Source organism: Pseudochaenichthys georgianus, chromosome 22 (genome assembly GCF_902827115.2).
Source record: "Pseudochaenichthys georgianus chromosome 22, fPseGeo1.2, whole genome shotgun sequence".
Classification (NCBI taxonomy): domain Eukaryota; kingdom Metazoa; phylum Chordata; class Actinopteri; order Perciformes; family Channichthyidae; genus Pseudochaenichthys; species Pseudochaenichthys georgianus.
In genome coordinates, this window is record NC_047524.1 from 9,071,793 (window position 1) to 9,092,325 (window position 20,533).

Here is a 20,533-nt window from a genome sequence, read left to right on the forward strand (position 1 = left end):
AGGAAAACATCCCTATCAAATGTTAACCCAATAACTAGGGCAGCTCTGAAGGCCAAAGGTCAGAGAGAGAGGGTCACACTCTCCGGCTGCAGAGGGCACCCCCAGCCACGGGCAAGGAAGCACGAGGTCGTTCGAGATGAGAGGATGCTTCTCTCCACCTTTCTGATAAGATGGGATGCTTCTCTCCACCTTTCTGATAAGAGGGGGTTCTTCTCTTCACCTTTCTGCTCGGTGGGCTCAAGCAGACAACCCTGCAGGACGAGCGATGGCTTCAGAGGCTTCTATAATACAAGGTTCCTTGTTTCTTGGAGGAACAGATGTCTTCCTAACCTCTCCCATCACGGGGGGACACCTGGATGCGCCACTTGGAATACGCAGTTGCACTGCTCTCATGCAGATAGCAGAAGGAATGCAGGCAGATGAGCCTCCATTTCACTGGGGGGATCAACTACAGTGCTCACTGAATGAGCCACACAAAAGCAGAGCAATTGGGGGGTTGAAATATGGCGCTCTGATGAAGAAGAGTTTGAGCCAATCAACACCTCAGTGCTAATCTACAGTATCAGGATGCCTTTACACACCAGACACTCTGTGTCATAAAGAGAGGAGGAGAACGAGTCAGAAAGGAGAACATTTTCTTCCAGCTCTCGTACAAAGATGAACTTTGAATTGAATGACCAGATGTACAATTAATGATTGTTTTTATATTTACAATGACCAGACATGTGTTAAATAGTGGTGAGTAACTATATTTTTTGTCAGATCAGATTACACTTTCGCACTAAACAAAATAAATAAATAAATATTCTCAGATTATAAGGTATTGAATAATAAGGTATTTCTACTATTATCACAGATAATGTTAATATCCTTAATCATCCAGCAATCAGGCTTAACAACACTACTCTTTAATGTATTACCCATGCACAGACAGACCTAAAATCATGTTTCAAGTACTGGATTCATTTCAGTGTTGGCCCAAAACAAATATGTATAATAAGTCATATAACAATTATATAGCATATTTGATCCTCTAATTAGAGAAGTATAATTTAAAGAAATTGATATTCTATATTCAACATTAGATAAACACAGAAGAACCATAAGTAGATTTTCAGGTAAGTATGGCTAATAAGAATAATTAATTGAATTAATTTGGTACAGATCAGTTGTAGCATTTACAAATGTAGGAATTAAAGTTTTAGGAATGTTTAATCCTTACTTTCCAGGTTTTTACAAAAGCCTTTGAATATTTGCCTAACTTTTCCTTTTCAGATTGTTAAACATTTTTAGAATTGTTTACGATTTCCCTTCAGATTTTGAAATGACATAATGATTGATAGTTCAAGTAATGTAATTCTGTTATCATGCCATAGTCTTTTGATTTCATATTTAATGAAGCTAACGTAAATATAATCCTAAATTGTTGACACTGCAATTTTGCAGATTATAGATTGGTTAGCTCACCAGTGTGAATTTCTTAAACCATAGTTCGATCTCTCATGATCCTGATTTATTGACGCCTTGACTAAATGTTTGCCTTGAAGTAAATCTTTGAGCTACAAGCTAGTCTTGATTTTGTAGGTTGCTAAATAAAATTAACTAATGAGTAAATGATCAAATGTATTTGTTTTAAAATGTTTATGTTATTATGTATCTGTGATTATTTCATGTATGTTCATTATTGTGCTTTTGAAAAGATGCTCCAAACACTGATGAGAGATAATTTGTATGATTGTGATTGACTGTTTCAATCTGAAATGTTTTATTCATGTGAATATTTGCAACATTGTGTAGAATGCCTACACCCTTTCTGAAGAACCTTATTTATTAGGGTATTGAACAAATTATTATTAGAATAGGTTTTTTTAGGTTATCAAAATTGATAAAAAGAGAAAAACTGTTAGGGAATAATTTGCCTAGGTATTCAACCTTTGACACAGTTCATCATTTTCTCCTCTCACTGTCTCCTTTCCCATGGCATAGTTCTACGGCCATGGGTATTGCTGCTATCTCTCTTAAGGAGGAGCAGCTTGGGCACATTGTTGTTGCCAGTCTATGACAGAGCACAAGCCGCCATGAGGTAGTTTACTGTTCAGGGACGAAGGTTCCCTGATGCACATTCTTTTCTATGGACGAGAGCTCTAGTTAGATTCAGGGTCCATATTTGTTTAGTCTCACTGATGAAGAATGTTGATTATTACACTCCGAACTAGATAAAACCTCGAGCTACAGAAAGAGTTCTTCAGAATTGGTTTGGCAACCGCTGTGTCAACTCGTGACACACCACCTCTCTTGTCAACTCTCCGGCCGAAACTCCAAATAAATCATCAGTGTTTGACATCAAAACTCCTGCTCATCCCGTGTCTCTTTCATGAGTCGGTGACTCCCACTGTACTGCTACACAGAAGTTTCCTCCACACAAATGACAACAGCAAAACATGTAAACCACATTTAATTATAATAATCATAGTCTCCTGATCATAATATTTGATCAGTTTTTAAGCCTTCAACAAAAGAAAATAAATATTAAGAAAAAATGATGTGTTCAAACAAACTAAAGTCCTCATTATCTCTTTATGTATCCGTTAATAAGATCAACAAATGAAAGAAATATGAACATCAGTGTAGGCTGGTATTGATTCAAGTTATTTCAATTAAAGTCAAGGTTGCTGATCTCATTAAGAATGCTTGAAACATTGAAATGTACATGGCATACAGTATTGAACATATGCAAACACATTGACAGTATGGATTGTGAATGTTAAACTCACCTTAACGCTCTCTCTTCAGTGCTTTTTTATCTGTTCCTCTTCTACAAACAAGTAGATTGTTTATTCAGATGGTGCCATTATTTCACGTTATCCTTTAAAAGGTTTAACCCCCCTCTTGTATGAAGCGTCCTCATGTTGTGGCCTGCAGCAAACTGCAGAACATAAAGTGAGAGGATACTAACTTTCATCTTCTCCCTCTGTCTGTGACCCTCTGTCCTTCCTCTCTCCTGATCCGTCTCCCCCCTCCTGCTGGGTGGAGGGGAGGTTGGGCCCCACAGCCACTGTTCAAAGTTATAAATGGTTTTAAGCCTAAATGTCACCTGTTGCAGACTGTGAGCTACAAAGACTCCGAGGCCCTTTGATATATGTCAGCTTTGAACAGTTCTCATCTGACTTGTGCCCACCGTCTGTGTTCAAACACTGGCAGAGAGAGACGGATGAGACACACACAATGAATTTCCAAATCATACGCACCAATGTCAAATGCATAAAGAGAAAATGCGATGTGCTTGTTATGTCTATTTTTCATTATTCATGTATTTTGTTCTCTGCAAAGCACTGAGCTACTTATATAATAAATAAATCCGACTTAATTCATTAACTTTGATTTAAAATGGTCAGAGTACAACAAATACAGACTCTGAGTTTGTATGAGACCAGGAAAACAGGTTTCTTCAGCAATTGAAAGTATTTTTCAAAGTCAGTCATTTGATTTATATTTAAATATATACAAATTAAAAAATCATTAAAAAAAATAAAGGATTGTATCATGTGCTCCAATGTTTACTTCAGTATTACAGTATTTCAGTATTCAGGAAAATATTACAAATCCAGTAAAATATCTTTTTTATAATATTTATTTTATTGTTTTATGTGTTTTACAAACATAAAGAAAGATGATTGACCTGCACAATAAATTGTCTTCATGTGAAAGAGAGACAATTAACATCGCGTGTTTAGAGTAGGGGCATAAATAAATACATTTTATTTTTATGAACGTGTTTTTTATTGTTTAATACTTAAATAAATATGAATGACCAGACAGAGAAGTGAAGGACAGTCAATTAGCATAGTGAAAGGGGAGGCACATAAAGCAGAAGTGGTTACGTTGGTCCTACGTCATGGTTTAGCTATGTCTCTGGGCCAATGAAATCCGCTCATCCGTCATGACGTAACGCAATCTACTCCAGAATAGCGCGCGGCGGAGGAGCAGCCACACGGACTCTCTCAGCCCTTTCTCTCTGGATCCTGTCGTCAATGTTTGTTTATGTGGCATTTGTTTGTTCCGGAATAAGTCTGATAGGGGGGAGTGTGTGGCGGGATGTCAGCTCTAAAGGAGAACCAGTGTTACGGTTTATCCAGCGGTAAACTGAGCAACGGCGCTAACGTCTCTGTTTTTCATGTAAAACTCACTGACAGCGCGGCAAGAGCCATTTGTTCCTTTCAAAGCGGCAAGGTAGGTTATTTCTTTAACTTCTCCTCGAATAATGTACAGTTACTGGTGATATTGTAACCACTTAGTCAAGGGGAAACATACTTAAACAGTTATAAGGGAAAAAAGGCGAGGAAGGTGGGTTCATTCCTGCCTAACTTCACCAATTCCTCGGCTGTTGTCTCCTACATGCCCCCCTTTAAAGCTATGAAATAATACATGTTGCATAATGCTATGCGGAAACGCTTCCCAGTGTGGTGGCAACAAGCTGCTGGCCAAGTGGTTACAAGCTGCTGTATACAAGCATTATGAATGTTCATGAGAGGGAGAGCGAGAGAGAAGAAAGGAAACTGGCTGTAGGGGGGAAAAAGAAACAAGGCTGTGAGGGGGGGGGGGGGGAAGGGGGGAGAAGTAGCTTTGATTGCTTTTGAGAAATGGAGCCATTTTTGTTGTAAACATGAATGAAGTTGCAGCCTGTTTATCTTCATTGTAGCCCCAGGGAAACAGATGATCAGATTTAAATACTAACATATGACCCAGTTAATCATAAATGAATCAGACACTGCAGGAAGGACAGTCACACACACTTCCTCTATTCTTGTTACACAGATAGGAAACTCCTGAGTTATAACGTCAACCCTTTTATTCTGTTGAATTATGAAAACCACACTGCTCCTTTCATGCTTTGTAATACTACTATGACACAGGAAGGAAGGGGAAACACCTAACACAGAGTTTTACATCCATACAATACTGTTGCTGTGCATATATCTAATTTCTTTATTTAGCTTTAAGTGTGGCTATTCATAACCCACTTGGCCTGACCACAGAGACAAACAAATAAAAACACCTCTACATGTACCCAGGCCAAACGGAGTGCTGGCAGCCACCTCACTGTCTGCACTCATCAACAGGTGGACTCACATGTCCTCCCCTTGGAAAGGTTAATCAGATTCTAGTCATCGCATAGTTTCCATCTGTACTGCAAACGTGTCACTTTGGGACCGTCATTTGTGCCGGTTCCTGCAGGCTAACTCCCCTGTGAGAGAGGACAGGCTGTTATATTTCACTCTGTTCGCCATATTCTAATGTGACAAGCTGCTGCATTTGAGCAGCAGGTCGTAATGACCTCTGCCAGTGCCCTCTTATAAAATCAAACCTGCATTTTTTTTAATTGGTACATGATGCCGAGGTTACAGGATAGTCCAGGCATCCCAAGAGGTGCCTTGTGGAGTTCATTTGAGCAAATAGATTATATGATTTGGTTACAAAATGAAATAAATGTATCTGTGCTTAGGAGGAATAATAAAGTGGAACTGCAAATTGGTGTAAGGCTAAGGCTCAGTAGTGCACCGATCAAGTCAATACACTTGATCAATATATGTGAAAATACAAAGGTTAACAACGGAGGCGTATCTTTTCTCAGTCACTGAGTCAATACAGTTCTTTGAAGGTTTTTCTGAAAGAGCACTCCACAAATATTGCTTTGCATTTGTCAGGAAGCAAACATTCACTAGAGATGTTTAGTTTTGACTTGTCAAGACTGCACCTACATTACCCACAATGCAGTTCAGTAAGACATGCTAGTTGTGGCTAATGTAGCCTTGATCAGCTAGCCTCCACCTTGTGTCCAACTTCACAACCCTGTTCTGCCACAACCAACACTTACTCAAATGTTATAACTTCAGGCCATGCTCCTTCTAGAGCCACCACTTTTATTTCATGTACAGTAGTGTCTTTCCATACTTGTAAACAGTCTTAAATGTCTAAACTTAGAGTTCCCTTTACATTCATGCTCACTTCAGTCCACTTAGCAATGAATGGCCTTCATACAAATGTTCCAGTAAGTTCTGCACAGTGAAGGGAAGAGATTACCATTTTGGGAAATAGATAGCCTTGCATTGGTATCATCTGATGAGTGGACTTCATAACCCTTTATACCAACCTCTGTCGTCTGGAACTCTATGTTCAGACAGGAAGAACACCGCGCTACAGTCAGAGAAGTATGCAGGTTGAGTAATAGCAGTAATAAAACCACAATGAAGGAAGAAGGAGCACAAAACATCCTCCGTGCCGTATGTTTTGCATCAAATGTTCTGGTTTGTTATCGTGTGTGTTTGCGATTGAATAAAATGTAATGATTTGTCTCTCTCTTCAGGGTTGGTCTTCCCGTCCCACCATCAGTTTTAATGGCAGCAAAGGGGTAGGATGAACTGGTTGACCTGTTGACATGTTAAATCAATCATTTCTTCTCTGGCAGGAAGATGTGAAAGACGTTGAATCTAATTGTCTGTTTTTGTCTCTTTCATGTTGCAGAGAATCTCCGTCCCCTGCTCGGAGAACAAAGACGACTGCAGGACCTTCACCTTTGGCGTGACGAGCGTCGCCCGTGATAATCCCAATGGAAGCTTCGACTGCTTCCAACAGCTTCGCACTGGGTAAAACACAGCAAATCATCATTTATATAGTCAAACAAAAATACTTAGCATCAGTTGAATGGATGGAAAGGTGCACAATTTTGATTTGAATGCAAAGCAATGATGCTCTGGTACATGGAGGTTATGTATTGAATTCAAGACCTAAGTGTAGTTATGTGTTTACTCACTATAGTAAACTTGGCCTCAGAATAAGTTCCAATATTTATAAAATGTCTCCTTCTGTGTGAAAGGCACCCTGCTGCTAACTGTCAGACTCTTTAAATGTCAGACCCTGGGTGTCCCGACTGCACAGGAATAGGAAGTCTGGAAATTCAGCGCCGTGTTTTTGATAAATGCCAAGACTTGTGTCAAGTTTAGAAATGATTCATTGCATCTCCAGTTTGACTGCTGACACAAACGGCAGCAGCAAGCTTCGGAGCTGTTGCCAAAATGACACATTCGATAAACAATAATAAACTACACATAAATGCTAGGTATTTTGTAGTAGAGAAAACCAGCTGATGGAAGAGTAACTGGATGCATCAATCAAACATATTCACACTCAAACGATTTATCATTTTGAAATATATAACGTGTAGAATGAGTCCTGAACGCTCTGTCAGATCGCTGTCTTTACCCGCTGTCCTCCCTCCTCTCAGTGCTGCCGAGGAGCTGTCATGTCTCGGGGTGATTCAGAAAAAGATGACAGTGAACGCTACAGATGACTCGTACGATAAGGCTCGGCAGAGCATGGCTCAGGCTGAGGAGGAGACGCGCAGCCGCGGGGCCATCGTCATCAAGCAGGGGGGGGGGCGCTTCCAGGGTAGGAAACACAGGAAACACTCACATGTGCAATCTGCTCCGTTATACAAGAGATAACTCCAGCTGGGGAATAAGAATGGCCTGAAGACAAATGTGTACTGTGCTGCTGATAAAAGCCACAAAAAAAAGCCATGTTGCATTGGTTGCCATAGAAACCGGTGTGGTAACCAGTGACATGGTAACTGTCAGTGTTGATTTTCTGTTTGTCCTTTTTTTCTGCCACATTTCTAAATAACACACACATTAATATACAGCCTTGTATACATTGTTATTTAAAATAATGCAGTGATTTTACTGAGACTTTTCCAAAAACATACGTACAGAGGCTGTATTCTGTATACCAAAATATACCTCCACATGATAAAATCAGTGAATTAGTTTTTTTTCGCGTCACAGCTGGCTTACTTCTTCGAGCCACCAAACCACTTCCTTCTAAACAGATATGTTTGCCACCGTCATCTTGTTTCAGTGAACGCACTCAGACATACACACACTGGATTTGATGATTTTGTCAATTCAGAGGAAGCTTGTACAAAAAAACACTTCCTCAACCACTACAGGCGTGTGCAACTGTGTGGTTATTTCCTAAACTAGATAGCAGCTTTTGCTCACTGAGACTTGTGTGAATGCTTGTAACCCGAATGTGGGTTTTCTGAAACGAGGTTGTTTCTCTTTTTATCCACGATTTCCACCACAGGAAAGATACGACCCCGCTTTTAAATGCTCTTCCTCGGGCGTCTGATCCTGCCAGGTGTAGCTTTAAAAGCACTCTTTTGAAGCTGTGGTTTCACACATTTAAAACTGGAATTTATGTTTAACCTAGTCACTTTTTTTAAACCTTAGACAAGCACCAGAATATTTGAGCTTTTTTATGGCAAAGGCTGCTTTTGATGTGAGATTTCCTGCTCTTTCTGCAGGTAAGAAGGCGACGGTGCGAGCCCCGAATCCCGCGCTGGCCAGCCTGGCCAAACCCCAACAGTCGCCCCAGTCTCTCCTCGGCAACATTAAGAGGCGTGTCCAAGTTGCCGCGTCCAAGCCGAAGAAGTGTGCTTCACACAGGAAGAGTGTTGGTGACGTGCAGGAGAGGCCGCTCAGGGAGAGAGTCACACATCTGCTGGCCCTGAGGCCTTTCAAGAGGCCGGAGCTCATCTTGAGGCTGCAGAGAGACGGACTGACAGCCAGAGACAAAGACATGATGGACTCTGTGCTGATGGAGGTAATTTATTCCTTTAGATAGATCGAGGTCTAAATCAAGTATAGCAGTTAGATAACATAACTGTGACCACCACATCCTCTACATCAGTGGTTCTCAAATGGGGGTACGTTTGAGTACTGCAGGGGGTATGTGACATTTATTTTATGTTAATGAAAAAAACAACATAAGTAATGCATTTAAACAAACTACTAATAGTAGATTAACTACTTTCTTCAAAAGTTTACAGTCATTCTGGATAATAAAATGGGAACAATAAACGGGGTGCTCTCTTTTCCTCTCCCTCGATGCTCGTCAGGCTCGTGCAGCTCGCTGAACCTGTAATAATAAGTGACTCGACAGTAAAGAATAAATATATGTATAACTAGTTTAGCTAGTTCCAGAGTAGATGAACTAGCTAAGTATGTTAGGTCTAACTCTTAGTGTATTTTGCTCCGCTCAACGGTCCGTCACAGCGGCGGAGCTGTGATCATGCAGAGCTTCGTGTTCTCCGTCAGCAGCAGCTGATCTGCTCTCTGATCTCTCTCTCGCGTCCAGTTAGACTTCACTCGCGTTTATGTCCTGCTTATCAAAGGACCTAAGCAATAAGCGTTGCTTGGCAACGGCGTGTGGCCGCCAAGTATAGCATTATGCATATGTTTATGTGAGGGGTCAAAATCCCATGCTCATAAAGTGCTCAAATCTTTTTCTCTTCATTCCCCACGCCCCAAAATAAATTAATATACTAATTTTAGGATTAGTAAGGAAGTTTGAGCAGTGCGGGTTTTATATTAACAGAGTTACACATATTTAAAAATGCAAAGTGTAATAACTGCAGTTTGCCGTTTCCCTGTCAGCATGGCAAAGACCCTCAGTGAAGCACAAGCCCATGTTTCACTACATTGTTAGTACAACTTATTAAAAAGATCAGTTCAATGCAACTAATGTCGTCTCAGTGTTATTGCATGATGTTAAAATTGGTTTGCCATGAATTTAGTGATGGATTGTAAACATTTGAAATGTAGCATTTAAGTGTTTCTCAGTTACAAGGTTGTTGTTTTCATAAATCAGACACTGATGGTGCAGCGCTGTAATGTACCTCTTTAGGCATTTTTTCCTTAACACGTTTCCTTTGCGCTGATCAGGGGGTACATGATTGAAAAAAGTTTGAGAACCACTGCTCTACATTATGGGGATCAAACACTGTCACCGTGAAAACTTAAACGGATCAAGAAAAGTACGTGTTTTCTCACTGGGTCTATTCTTGTGTTTCTGTGTGTATTTGTACGCAGGTTGGTCAGCTGAACATTAGAGACAAGACATTTGTGCTGAAGGACGCTGTGTATAAGGAACTGCACAAGGACTGGCCAGGCTACACCTCAGGAGACCAGCAGCTGCTGAAACGAATCCTTGTCAGGTAACACAGAGTTTAAAGTGTTCAGGCTAGGGCCATATCACAATGTCAATTAAACAGATGTCATGAATTAAGATACAAGTTATAATTCATATTTGACTTAATATGTATATACTGTGTTTTTGCAGTTTACTAAATATGCCATAAACAAATCTAAATGATTGTAGTCTTAAGTAGTCTATTGTCTTTATTTATCATCTTCTATATTTCTGTGCAGGAGACTATTTCAGCCACAACAGAACCTCCTCTCCGTCCCAGAGGCTCAGGTCAGTCCACTCAGAGATACCCCCAACTCCTCCCCGGCGCGCCGCCCAAAACCCTCCCTGCCAGAGGAATACACTGACCCTTTGGCCAATAAGAAGCCCAGGATATCCCGCTTGTCCTGCAAAACAGCTGATGACAAGTCAAGAGTGAGGCGGTCAGAACAAGCAGCTTTTAAAGACGTCACAGAAGCGACAGGGAATGGCGGGCAAAGGAACTCTCTTGATCCTCAAAAGCTGTCAGACTCTCTGTCAGCAGCCTGTCAGCGGGAAGTGGCCGAGAGGCTAGAACCAACTCCGGTTCTTCAGGAGGAACCCAAAGTCACAGCAGACTCCCCTCCGCCCAACTCTGATCTCCTTCCCTCTCCTCTGACGGTGCCTGATCTGCACAGACACACCATCAAAAGGAAGAAGAGCAAACACAAGCACAGTGATCAGGTTAGGAAACCACTTTGTATTTAGTTTATGGCTTTTCTGTTTCACGTGATCCATTAGTAATTGGGGCTTTTGTTTGTTTGTCAAGGAGAAGGATAAGACGAGAGACAAGAAGAGAAGGAGGAAGGATCTCAGCTCAGAGGATCCAAATGATAAAGTGTCCATGGACCGCATAAGTGAGTGCTGTTAGCTGTCGACTAGTAGAGGATTTATACTCCTGTCTCATCACACTGCTACAAAATGACTCCTGTCCCATGACGGAGCAAAAACCTTATTCCTATCCTGTCCCAATACTGGAAGAACGACTCATGTTTCTGTCCCCTTCCCGTGTTTAGTCACATTAGAACTGCATATTCAAACTGCTCTATAGAGAGGTGAAGTCCCGCCCATCTACTTCCGGTCCATGGGACCTTATTTCGGAAAAATTATGTATTGAAGTCAATGGAGAGAGAAAACTAATCTTTCGATCCCGTTTGAATTGTGTCATGAATTACACATATGATGTTTGTCAATCTTAAAACATCATTTCCATGTCAACAAAGTCACAGTTTGTCGTAAAACTGTTGAAATATAACACTATGAAAAATACGCAACTAGAAAGACTACAAATCCCAGAATGCCGGTCCCGCATGCTGGCTCTTACGGAACCGACTAACTCCCCCTTTGTGTACAGTATGTACAGCTCTCAACATGCCCAGACTTGGAGTGATTTTCACCTCATTTAATACTTTCCGCCTCATTCTGAAAGAAAGAAGTGAAATGTGCGAACGTGACGGCCATCTTGGTGTGTGGTGCGAGACGGGAGATGTAGTTCATTGAGCGGTTTCACACAAATAAAAGTGTTACTTTACATTTTTACGACACATTTTTATTTTTTTGACTTGCAAAATTATCTTTTAAATTGACAAACATCATATGTGTAATTCGTGGCACAATTCAAACGGAATCGAAAGATAATCTTTCTCTCCCCATTCTTGACTTCAATACATCATTTTTCCGAAATAAGGTCCCATGGAAGTCCCCCGGAAAGGGAGGGCCTTCGCCTCTCTATTGTTATATTCTACGGAAGAGGATTAGGGCCACATTCATTTTTTTAATGTTTTTTTTTTGCTCTGAGAAAAAAGTCAGAATTCCTCCCCAAAAAAAAATTCATGTAGCCCTAATCCTCTTCCGTAATATTCCTGTCCCGCTCCCTTTTATTTTCCTTTCCCAAGTGAGCCCCGTGATTTAATAGTGACATTTCAAACAACAAACAAACAAAATATCAGACAAAGACTTTAAGTGTAAATTGTTTCATATTTTCACAATGTTTGACATTGTTTCATTTTTCTTTCAGAGCCCAGTGACATTTTGTTTCAATCTAGTGTGCTTCAAGAAGACAATGACGCAGAAGACTATTTACTGTAAGTACACAAACAAGACACAAACCGTTTACCCTTTTACTTACTTTGATCAAATAAACTATTTCTAGATCAAAAAGGTAGTTTATCAGTGTTGGATAGGAGATTTTATGTCCATGATCTCATTACCAACATTGTTTGGCAGTTCAAATCAGACTTTAAGCACAGTATTCTGTAGGTGGGTACTGCACGGTCTGATCCCCGCTCTTTTGTGTTCTATGCACAGGACGTACACAGCCATTTGCAGCCATGACAGCAGACAGAGCTACAAGCAGGACTTCAACACGGAGTACAGCGAGTACAGAGATCTCCACGCTCGTATTGACGGAGTGACGCGGCAGTTCATGGAGCTGGACGCGCAGCTCAAAGAGCTACACCACGGAACGCATAAATACAAGGTAAAAAACAACAAGAAATGCAGCTCTTAATTTTATGATCTCTGTCAAACGATAGTGCGTTTACATGCTTCAAATTGCTTCAAATTTAGTTTGAGAAAAACTCTTATTACTTGCAAGCATATTCTCCATGTTCGAATCTTCATTTCATAGAAAGGATAATGTTGCAGAGCACATCACACCCTGAAGTGTTCCTGTGTTGTTCTCACATTTATCAAATGTTATTATTGAGTTTCCAACCTCATTTAATTAATATGTGAAGCCATTTTTTCCGCTGAACTAAATGGTTTGAAATTATTGTAGAGATGATTTAGGTTTTGTTTTCCATCATATTCATATTTTTGTGAATGCTGCATAACATAAACAAATGTATTGATTTATGTTAAGGCCGAATTCATTTTATTTTCCTCTTGCAGACGGTTCGCAATCAAATTCTTCAGGAGTATCGCAAAATTAAAAAGGTAACACATTTTTGAAAGCAGCTATATCTTCCCTATCTTGCTGCATTGAGGAACTCCACTCGTCTTTTTCATTGTTAAATACTTACACATTTTCCTTATTATTTGTCTCCCTTTTAGTCCAACCCTAACTACAACAAGGACAAGACTCGCTGTGAATATCTACACAACAAACTGGCCCACATCAAGAAGCTCATATCAGAGTACGACCAGCAGCAGCTCTGACTGTTGGACCGGTGAACTCCAGGAGAACAACAATCATCCTGACGGGTTCACAGCGCTGAGCTGAAGCAGAGGACTGAGGTCTGCGGCCTAAACGTAGTTTCAGAAGTCCTGCTGGAAATGTCCCTGAGGATGGGGATCGTTTGTGCAGAACAGACGTGGAAATATAAGAAAAGCATAACTGTAATATGAGATATTTTCTAACAAGATTGATGAAATCTTTGAATCAAATCAATGGGCTGCTACAATACTGCCAAGGTCAGAAGGAGTAACAAAGGTTTTATAAAAGCTCCTGAAGCTACAACTGTGTTCTCAATTTAAAAAATGCAATCAGCTTCATGTGGAGATGAGGTGCTAATATAAAAAAATAATAATATGTATATTCCTATAGTGTTTTTGTAAATTAAATCCATGTGTGTGTTGTGTTCTGTCAGCTTTAACGTTTAAGAAAGCATGATAACTTCATGTTTCCAGACAGAACAGCTGGGAACCGTCCTGAGAAGACGTCTGTGCTGTGGGGTGGGTAAACTGAGACAGCGTCAGTGTTGTTGTGTCAGTTCTCCGCAGGCCTGATCTTCCCTGTAATCACTCCTGAAAGTATTGCCAGTGCCTGAAATGGTTTCTAATCCCAGACTGGTTTCATAGTATTCCACTGGTGTTATCCTTGGGCTTCCCTGGAGGGCTGGAGACTATTATGTTCACTTCAAGTTGGATGCAGGGAACTCGCAGGATGATTACTGGTTTTAATGATCAAAGTACAGAAAGTCATTGTTACTGTATGCTGAGATTGTGGTTGCATGCTTTGTGCTTTAAACATGCATGGGATAGAGAAATGTTGTCAGACTTTTAAATAAATTCATTTGTATTCATTTTGTATGATCTATTACTTATTTCAGATATTCCTGTACAAGAACTGTCAGACATATCATGCCGTTATTAATCCAACAATTGAAATATAATTAGGAAGTGGTGTAAATTAACTGAAATGTATGGTTTAAAGGTCCCATGTCATGCTTTTCCGGTTATTACCCGTCCCCTTGTGTGTTACGAAGGTTTCTGCATGTAAACGGTCTGCAGAGTCACAAACCCGCAAAGTACACCCTGTAGCGAGTACAACTCTAACACAGAAAAGACCTGTCTGTGCTGCCCCAGAACGCCTCGTTGGACATTTCTCTTTTTCCATTGTTTTCTTCCTGGGTACAGTGACGTGCCCATACCAAAATGGACCAATCCGCGGACTTCCTCACACACACACACTCAATCTTTTCTCAGCTGCAGCTCCGCCGATTTCTCCTCCCTGAGACGGCGGGACGCGGCGAGGCTGTGAGTCGGAGCACACACACAAACTCCCAGCCAGGCGGCGTGTGTGTGTGTGTTCGGGCTGGGTTTCGCTGTGTCTCGCTGTCTCGCAGACGGCCACTGGGCTCATAGGGAGGGGGGGGGGCAGGAGCTCCAACAAGCCGTTTAGGACAGAGAGTGAATACATACTACACAGATGCTGAATGAGAATGTGATTTTGGAAAAATGCACAATATAAATCTATTCTAGTAGATCTCAACAATGGAATTATGATCAGTAGAAACGCCATGACATGGGACCTTTTAATGTACTGGAATAAAATATAATCTTAATCTATTCAAACTAGCAACAAACTAGTATTTTAAAGTGGCAGAGACAGACCAGCACAAATTAGGGACAGCAAAACCTAACATGTAAATGCTGTTACACAAAGTGTAGATCACTTTGTGTATGCAAGTGTCTTACAGTAATAAGAGTGTTACAGTGATCTTAATCTGTGTTTTAAATTTTAACCTATTGATGGCCAAGCTTTTAGATTATAATGGTGCTAATACTCTCTTGCTTACTGTTTCTCAGGCAGATGCATGAACAAAAAGTTTGTGGTGGTCTGTAACAAAATCTCAACTGTGCATTTATCAGAAAATGTCCATATCTTAATATTTTAAGGAGTAGGCCTAATTGTATGTGCATCTCAAAATATCAGAAGTTTTGATTCATAGTTTACTATGTTGTCTGTTAGAGGTAATAATAATAATAATACAAAATCTCAGCATTAATCACGAATACCCTTGAAATTAGAACATAGTTAAGAATTGGGATTTGATGTTGCAGGATGTAACCGGATGACATTTCAGGAGTAACATATCAGTGGTGGGGTTAGTCAGCACATGTTTGGTCAGACATTTGCATGCCAGTCATGTTTGATCACTTAAATAGAGACCAAGACATTATAATTAGGACAACATTTAAACGAGCAATAGTTTTTGTTTCCAGTCCAGTCAGCACGAGAGGAGGACAGTCGTGGTGGTATAACATGTGAGTCATAAACTACTCTCTCTATAAATTTGACATGAAGTGGCTTTGTTTTGCACAGTTATCATTGGCTGCACAGTCACGATGAAAGGCTCACGGCTATTGGTTCAATCTCAAAGAAGGCTTCTGATTGGTCTATTGTCAAGCTCTACAACATTTCACCTTTCAATAGCAAAACTTGCTAGTTTATACCACTTACTGTGGCATGTATAAGTAACTTCACTGCCCTTGAACTTTGAGAGATATTTCTCACGGAGCTATGACAGGAAGGAGGCGGAGGGATGCAGGTTGTTAGCTGAACGTTTATGGTGAGTAAATAAAAAGATATCGTGCTGAATTCATGTCAAACTGTGTGCTAATTGAGCTAAGCTACTTGTAATGATAGTTATGGTTTAGCTTGTGTAGCTCTCCAGAAATGAACCTTTATTGTTGCCGAAACAGCGATGAAAAGTATTGCCAGTTTGCTGGTTGTTCGTTAACATAATATGTTAATACCCCGTTCTCGGGAAAGCGGTTTGCAAACTGTTTGTTATTTCCTAATATTGCATGTATTGAAATACAATGGTGCATTCAAGTAACAAGTAGCCTACATAACACATAATTTGTTCAACATACAACAACATACATTGTTTTTTCTAATATATTGAAAATATTATACTTTCTTTTACTTTTACATACTATACTACTTTGTTTTTTTCTAATATTTTCGACATACAATACTATATAATTTGTTATGAGTTTTTTCAACATATTATACCATGTTGTTTTTTGATCGACTTAAGTGAGCATTTAACCAGTATCTTTCTTAATATTTATCCCACTTCAGCCTGTTTTGCCACCTTAACTCCAGTCATGGCGGGGATCTTCCAAAGATCACTAAGGCTGCGGACAGCTCTCAGGCATCTGAGCCCCCAAAGCCCCCTCTCATGGACAGTCACAGGAAGACATACACCTCTGGACCTCCACTGCCCATTCCTGCCCTCCACCTCATGGCAGTTTGCAGTCTGCAGTCGAAAGCTGCACACTGGGGCGGACAGGCCCTCTCCTGCTGCTGCCCCAGACCGGCTGCCTTTCTCCAGGATAACCCAGGAAGATTTAGCCTTCTTCAGGAAGATCCTACCAGGCCGAGCCGTCACAGACCCGGACCTGCTGGAGTCCAGTAATGTGGATTGGCTCAAGTCAGTTAAAGGTGAAAGTGAATTTACCTCATTTCACTTGAAGATTTATTTTCTTGTTGTCATTATCTTTAATTCCTCTGTTCTTACATCGTCTGCAGGCTCCAGTGAATTGTTGCTGAGACCTCAAACAACTGAAGAAGTTTCTCAAATTCTCAAGTAAAGACCAAATAGTGTGCGGAAAGAAAAATACAAGTCAGTGGTGTATGAGCAGTGTTGGGTGTAACGCGTTACAAAAGTAACAGAGTTACAGTAATGTATTACTTTGTAACGCATTACTAAGGACATTTGGGTAATATACTACCTGTTACAATTCTCAGTAACGCAGTTACAACACATTTTAACCCGGAATTAAATGGTGTTTTTTTTTTTTAAGAATTCACTAACATCACGAGACATTCCGACACCAGAGAAAAAGTGTGCGGGTAGATTAGTAAGCCTCGTGTTTACCCTTCTGTCGGGTGTTCTTTTCCCCATAATGACCGCCTCGCTGCACATTATCTCGCTTATTACACGGCCATACTAAACAAACTACAGAGGCCATTCCGCCTTCCTGTTATTATTCACTTCCTCTCTGCCTTCTTCTGGTGATCTATCTGACGTCCAGCGCTCCGTCTTTTAACCTCTTTTCCTTTCTCTTTCTTGATCCTCCTTAGCAACCTTCATTATAGTCCTTGACAGTGGTCTGTATGACTGTATTAACAACGTGTCACATGTTAAGAAGTTACAATCAGAATCGAGTATTCAACAAGTTGTTAGTAGCCTTAAGGGCCTACACAGTTGTTATGCTATACCACATTGCCCTTCACTGGATGTATAATGAGCTGCACTAAACTACATTTCAGCATTTAAAATACCTAGCCATTCTTTTGAGGTTATTTTGGTAAAGTAATATAAAAGTAGTGTAACTCATTACATTTCAGAGACAGTAATATTGTAATGTAACTTATTACTTAAAAAAGACAGTAATATGTACTATATTACATTTTGGAAGTAACTTGCCCAACACGGTTTATGAGGGAGTCAAAGTTGTTGTATGTCTCTCCCTGTAGGTATTGTAACAGTCGTAATCTGGCGGTGAACCCTCAAGGAGGCAACACTGGGCTGGTGGGGGGCAGCGTACCGGTTTATGATGAGATCATCCTGTCCACTGCCTTTATGAACAACATCCTCACCTTTGATAGCATCTCCGGTAAATACTGAACTTTCTAAATGAGCTGCCTGCCTCCCAAAAAAGTTGTATTTATTTACAGCATTTTGTGTATTTTATTCCTCCTTCATCAGGCATTCTGACCTGTCAGGCAGGCTGTGTTTTGGAGAACTTGTCTCTTTACCTGGAGGACAGAGACTACATCATGCCTCTTGATCTGGGGGCAAAGGGCAGCTGCCACATTGGGGGAAACGTGGCAACGAATGCAGGTGGGCTCCGTCTGCTGCGATACGGCTCCTTACGTGGGACTGTGCTGGGTCTGGAAGTGGTGAGTTGAGTAAAGGAATGCCCAACTCATATTGTATTAAATAAGGATAACATACCTAATCTAATGTTTGTGTGTATGTTTCATGTACAGGTGTTGGCAGATGGGAGAGTGCTGGACTGCTTAACCACTCTGCGGAAAGATAACACAGGATATGACCTCAAACAGCTGTTCATCGGGTCAGAGGGCACACTAGGGGTCATCACTTCAGTGTCCATCCTCTGTCCACGCAAACCCAAATCTGTTAATGTGGTTTTTCTTGGTAAGATTCTTTTAATTTGTCATTAATATTGGCAAAGAATTGCTAAGCATGTGTGCAGTAGGAACGTGTTTTGATTAATGTCAAAAATAGGTTTTGTTTATAGATTATTAGGTAACATATTGTATTCTATTAGGCTGTGAAACCTTTGAGCAGCTGCTGAAGACCTTCCAGCTCTCCAGAGGCATGCTGGGAGAAATTCTGTCAGCCTTTGAATTCCTGGACAGTGAGTGTATGAGGCTGCTGAATACGCACCTAAAACTACGCAACCCCATCTCTGGTAGGTACACACACAAATACACACATAGTTCTTCGTAGTAGTGGTTAAAGCAATACAAAACACACACACGACAAACTCTTTCCTCCATCCTGCAGATTGTCCATTCTACATTGTCATTGAAACATCTGGATCTGACTCGACACATGACGGGGAGAAACTCCACCATTTCTTAGAGGAGGCGATGACGTCATCGTTGGTGACTGATGGGACTGTGGCAACTGAAGACTCAAAGATAAAGGTATTGTCTCTAATCTACAACACATTGGCATATTGACAATATGTTAAATGATCACTCTCAATCGTCTTGCTTGTTTATAGTGAATATGTCAGCACTTTGAATCATCATGGTTTATTGCACTTTAAGCATCAGCTAAATGTAATGTTTTCAAAGTTGTTTAAACATTTTTTTTTGACAAAACATGCTTTAACTTTTTGGGGACATACTATGTATTTCTTCCAGCTTTTTTTACACACTGCTTTTAACAAGCTATACTATGTATTTTTTTCTAATATAATTTAGAAAATCTTTGGATTTGAGCAAGTTATCAGTTGTATAGCAGTGTTGTTTAGTTAATATCTCTATATGGACTCAATAGTCAACCCATTTTTATCCTCACCTTTGTTTAAAACCTTGGTTTAGATGGAAATGACAACGTGCGATGCACTTTTCAGGCTCTGTGGTCGATGCGCGAGCGTGTCACGGAAGCGCTGACTCATGAAGGCTTCACCTACAAGTACGACATCTCACTTCCTGTGGAGCGGATCTACCAGCTGGTGACGGACATGAGGGAGCACCTGGGGGGCCGAGCCAAGAGTGTGGTGGGATACGGACACGTAGGTAAGACCAGAGGATGGAAATCTATATATTTATTGGATGGGGAAAAGGTGGCCTGCTAACATGAGATACAATTGGTCCCCTCTAACAGCTCAATCTACATCATGAAAAACATGTGCATTTGAGTGCAGTATTTAGGTGGTTTTGGACACACCTCACTGTTCCACCATTTATTTCCATCTGTACTTTAAGGGGATGGAAATCTCCACTTGAATGTCACCTCTCCTGCCAAAGACCCCGCTCTTCTGGCTGCCATCGAGCCCTTCGTGTACGAGTGGACGGCCAGCTGTAACGGCAGCATCAGTGCAGAGCACGGCCTGGGCCTGAAGAAGAGGAACTACATCTACTACAGTAAACCCATCCAGGCTGTGGCTCTGATGGGGGACATCAAGGCCATGCTGGACCCTAAGGGCATCCTCAACCCGTACAAGACTCTACCAGACGACCTTAAATGACCCCAACTGTCTCACTGCTGTGGGGTTAGAGGTTATGTTTACAGACATAGCTGAAGCATTTTAGCTATTACTTTATTAGCATATTTGATCATGCCCTAACTTGTGAACCTTTTCACACCTTTAACGCAGGTGTTGCAAGTCGTGTCATTGTTGTCTGCAGTGAGTACTACTTTCAGATTAACATCCACTTCAACTAGCTGTTAAATGTGTACTGTAGAAGTCTCTTAGAATATCACAAGTGATGTTAATGCTAAACATTAAGAACTACCTCGGCCACTCACACTGGAAGAGTGTGAACCACTCCTTATTCCATTATTTTTCACATGATATTTTCAGTCTAATGCAACAGTCCTGCCATTACTCCTGCCTGCCTGAAGGTTATAATGTTCAGTTTCCTTGATATTTTGTAAACTGAAATATATGGGAAATAAAATTCAGAACACTTCAGAATCACACTGTTTTAATAGACTGCATTAAACTGGCAACTGAGTGTATATACTTT

General features: G+C 40.7%; 2 protein-coding genes across 2 annotated transcripts; both read left to right on the top strand.

Annotated features, from left to right (window-relative positions):
• The first annotated feature begins 3,972 nt into the window (after window positions 1-3,972).
• LOC117468203 (RNA polymerase II elongation factor ELL-like) lies at window positions 3,973-14,090 on the top strand. Its single transcript, XM_034112242.1, has 12 exons — window positions 3,973-4,230; window positions 6,365-6,409; window positions 6,523-6,644; window positions 7,283-7,446; window positions 8,363-8,661; window positions 9,930-10,054; window positions 10,269-10,749; window positions 10,835-10,922; window positions 12,083-12,149; window positions 12,373-12,544; window positions 12,958-13,002; window positions 13,120-14,090. The coding sequence occupies exons 1-12, from the start codon at window positions 4,096-4,098 to the stop codon at window positions 13,222-13,224; spliced, it is 1,848 nt and encodes a 615-aa protein (XP_033968133.1). The 5' UTR covers window positions 3,973-4,095; the 3' UTR covers window positions 13,225-14,090.
• A 1,623-nt stretch (window positions 14,091-15,713) lies between these two features.
• On the top strand, window positions 15,714-20,481 carry d2hgdh (D-2-hydroxyglutarate dehydrogenase). The gene is made up of 10 exons (XM_034112175.2): window positions 15,714-15,860; window positions 16,379-16,741; window positions 16,829-16,886; window positions 17,780-17,919; window positions 18,012-18,205; window positions 18,296-18,464; window positions 18,598-18,741; window positions 18,837-18,979; window positions 19,414-19,579; window positions 19,769-20,481. The coding sequence occupies exons 2-10, from the start codon at window positions 16,405-16,407 to the stop codon at window positions 20,029-20,031; spliced, it is 1,614 nt and encodes a 537-aa protein (XP_033968066.1). The 5' UTR covers window positions 15,714-15,860; window positions 16,379-16,404; the 3' UTR covers window positions 20,032-20,481.
• Window positions 20,482-20,533: the final 52 nt, after the last annotated feature.